The sequence below is a fragment of the Mastomys coucha genome, unplaced genomic scaffold (assembly GCF_008632895.1).
Source record: "Mastomys coucha isolate ucsf_1 unplaced genomic scaffold, UCSF_Mcou_1 pScaffold3, whole genome shotgun sequence".
Classification (NCBI taxonomy): domain Eukaryota; kingdom Metazoa; phylum Chordata; class Mammalia; order Rodentia; family Muridae; genus Mastomys; species Mastomys coucha.
In genome coordinates, this window is record NW_022196909.1 from 60,092,750 (window position 1) to 60,096,410 (window position 3,661).

General features: G+C 47.8%; 1 protein-coding gene across 4 annotated transcripts in view; it reads right to left on the minus strand.

The window, feature by feature from the left end:
• Spats1 (spermatogenesis associated serine rich 1) overlaps positions 1–2,988 on the minus strand; it is a 29,090-nt gene extending 26,102 nt beyond the window's left edge. For 2 of the 4 annotated variants that reach the window (XM_031348585.1, XM_031348589.1), the window contains exon 1: positions 2,855–2,988. In XM_031348585.1, the coding sequence (XP_031204445.1) occupies positions 2,855–2,870 (16 nt within the window). In that variant the 5' untranslated portion in view covers positions 2,871–2,988. Of the gene's footprint in view, positions 1–1,850; positions 2,294–2,854 lie in introns of those variants that run through there. The other 2 variants (XM_031348584.1, XM_031348587.1) reach the window with 2 other exon arrangements.
• Between the last annotated feature and the right edge of the window lie 673 nt (positions 2,989–3,661).

A 3,661-nucleotide genomic window follows, 5' to 3' on the forward strand; every position in this document is an offset into this window, starting at 1 on the left:
AGCCCCAGCCCCAGCCATCTTTTGCTGCCTAGCTCAAAGGCTGTGATGAGGAGTGCGCCTCCAGAAGTTCACCATTTGTCCGGAAACCTGTAAATGCCAAGTTGTGACTCTCAACAACATTGTAGGATGAAAAAATGTCAATAACTTAAAAAGCCAAGTGGGGGCTGGAGAAACAGCCCAGCTGTTCAGAGCCCTTGCTGCTCATGCAGAGGACCCCAGTTCATTTTCAAGCTCCCTCTTCTGGAGGCTCAGAACCACGTGTAACTCCAACGCCAAGGGATCCAGTGCCCTATTCTGGCCTCTGTGGATGACGGCACGGATATCCACACACATAGCAGTGATTTTTGTTTTGTTTTGTTTTTGTTTTTCAAGACAGGACCTCACTGTGTAGCCTTAGCTGTCCCGGAATTTGCTCAGTACATCATGCTGATCTCAAAATCAGAGATTCACCTGCCTCTGCCACCTAGGTGCTGGGATTAAAGGCATGCACCACCACTGCCTTACCATATTCATTTTTTTTAAATAAACATTTTTTTAAGACCAATGGAAGATTCTAGAGACAAGAAAGAAATTCACAAGGTAAAGGGAATTTGGAAGAAAACCTGTGTCTTTGCTGCCATCTGTGAAACTCGAAAAGACTTGCACTTCTTTGGGCGGAAGCAACACCTTACATAACAGAAGTACGTTCTCACACTTGTCTCCTCGGCTAACTCGGCTAACTCAAAAGCCCTCTGTCTGGCAGGGAGAAAAATAATGCAGGCAGCAAACCACGTTGGCTTTTTAAAAACAAAAAAACAAAACAAAAACAAAGCAGAAAAAAAAAAACCTCTCAATTACCCACTTCTTGTTTTATCTGCTCGACAAGCAAGCTAAAGATCTAGGACATCAATCCCCAGCCCAAGCTGAGACCCATCCCATGGACAAGCACCAACTGCTGACACTATTGATACTGTTGTGCTTGCAGACAGGAGGCTAGCATAGCTGTCCTCTGAGAGGCTCCACCCAGCAGCTGACTCAGACAGATGCAGACACACACAGCCAAACAGTGGATGGAGCTTAGGGACTTTTATGAAAGAACAGGAGGAAAGACTGCAGCCTCTAAGCCGATAGGAACTCGACAGAAAAACTAACAGAATCAACTAGTCTGGATCCTTGGGCTCTCAGAGTTTAAACCACCAACCAAAGAGCATACATGGGCTGGACCTAGGACCCCAGGATATATGTAGTAGATGTGCAGCTTGGTCTTCATGTGGGTCCTGAACAATTGGAGTGGGGGCTATCCCAAAAGCTGTTGCCTGTATGTGAGATATGTTCTTCTAGCTGGGCTGCCTCGTCTGGCCTCAGTAGGAGAGGATGTGCCTAGCCTTGCAAAGACTTGCTGTGCCAGGGTGAAGGGATACCCAGGGGGGGGGCACCCACCTGCTCAAAGGAGAAAAAGAGAGGGGGTGGGGGAAGGATTGTGGGACGGGTGAGCGCGAGGGGGCAATGAGCAGGATGTAAAGTGAATAAATAAAAAATAATAAAAAAATAAATTTAAATTTTAGAAAAGATAGATTGACCCTACAGCAGTAAGGAAAATAATGGGGCCTTCCTGCTGAAAAAGGGCCTATACCCACACACTGTACAAGGGGTTTATGGGGCTCTTCAGTTCCCCAGGACCTGGACTCCCTGTTAAATTGAACCTTCAATGTGTCTCCTGAAAGGAACCCCCAATTACAAAGCATGGATTCCCCACTAGCTTAAAGTGGATTCCTCCTTACCCCAAATCAGACTGGAGAAGCAGGAAGTTCTGAAGCTTAAAGTTAGGTTCCCAGAGACTAGAAATGTAGCCCAGTTGGCAGAGCACTTACCTAACATACATACATGAAGCTCTGAGTTCAAACCCCAGCATGCACAGGACCAGACATGATGGTGCACACCTGTAATTCCCGCACCTCTGCTACGTGGCCAGTTTAGGTTCATATGAGCCCCATGAGACAGGGAGGGAGGGAAGAAACAGCTGCCAAGGAAAACTAGGATCCCAGCACCCTTTTCTCCTTGCTATCTTAGCCATGATGGGCAGTTAATGGGCGGAGGCGCACCAGCTCCTTCCAGCCCAGTTTATAGCTGAGGATGGAACAGCTCCCACATCTAAGTTATTAAGGAGAATCAGATATGACATCCTGGGGCTTAGGAGACTGGGGACAAGGCTGAGACCTCTCCAACCCCTTTTGTAGCACATTGGCTACTGACCTGAGGAGGCTCAGGCTCTCAGATTGACCAGGTTTTTAAAAAAGGATGGAGAATTCCAGGCTTCTCTAGGCTACACATGGGGTAGCAGTGCTCAGTCTCAAAGGAAAAAAAAAGGAAAAAGGAAAAGAAACAAAAGCAAAAACCTATAATGCTATGAGTCCAATAAACCTTTTCTCTCCATAAGCTTATATGCCCACCCAACCCTTTTGATTTTTTTAGAACTCAGTTGTATTTCTTTTCCACCTTGGTCATGCCCAAGTTGCTTTTCTCTGGAACCTTCTGCAGCTCTCTAGTACAGGTCGCTCTTGAGATAGATGGGAATTGGCGGTCGGGATTGCCATTCCAGTATTCATGGGCTCACCAGTGCACACGGTGATTTTAACCGTGAAAAGCAACCGGACACAACAGGTGCTTGTTAGGAAGGCTATCATTCAAAACCAACATACCCCATAAGTCATTGATATTCAAGAGACAGAGCAAGGGAGAACCCTAAATCTCCCTGGGTTTGAATGCCAAGCTCACTTCCCCTCCTCCGGACTCAGGGCTCGCCCCGCCCCCGTCCTTGGTTCTCCTTTCCACCTCTGAGTCCCACCCTACTTCCCCGGGGAAGCCCTTCATCTACCCTTGGAGGACTCCATGGAGGATGTGGCCCAGATCAACGCACCAACTGGCAGCGGAACTGCCGAATGCCAGGATGCAAAGCGAAAGCAAGGGCGCCTACCACCGCCTGCAAGGCTCGGTCCAAGGTTGCCAGGACAACGCGCCACTTCCCGTGAGCTGGCGCGCTACTCTTGACGCACCTATCTTCCTGCACCCGGCCTGGGTTGAGGATGGGGGGGTCTCAGACCTAAGAGCTGCGGAACTTCAGCGTTTTTGTTTTAGCTTGAGGCTCTTTTCCAGCAACTGTCATTGCTACTTCTGTAACCTCGGGTGGCCGTGAACGATGCACCCTCTACAAAGCTTGCAGATGTCGGCGTAGAATTGGCAGCCTGATTAGACAGGATTCACCCACCACTTACCGCGCCTTTTTCTGGGCCAGGCGCCCTGCTGCATGAAATCTTCCCTCAACAGCCAGCTGCGTTTTTCAAAATAGAAAACTGACTTTGAGCAAAAGCTCGTTCAAGGTCATCCAGAAAACGGATTCACTCCCAAGTTCCACCTTTACAAAGCTATCTTTCTTGACATGGTATAGATTGACATTTATCTTTCTAACCCTTTTTCTAGTAGATCTCACGTAGAAACGCCCCCCAGCCCAAGCTTAGTCTCTAAATTTCTATTGAGATCTGGTTTCTCCTATGGTTAAATGGGGGAAAAAATACAGATCTTTAATTAATTTAAATACTCATATTTATTTGTGTGCTGTATGTATGTGCATGCCCATGTGTGTGTGTGGGGGGGGGGGGGGTGCTTGCCTATGCATTTGCATGTG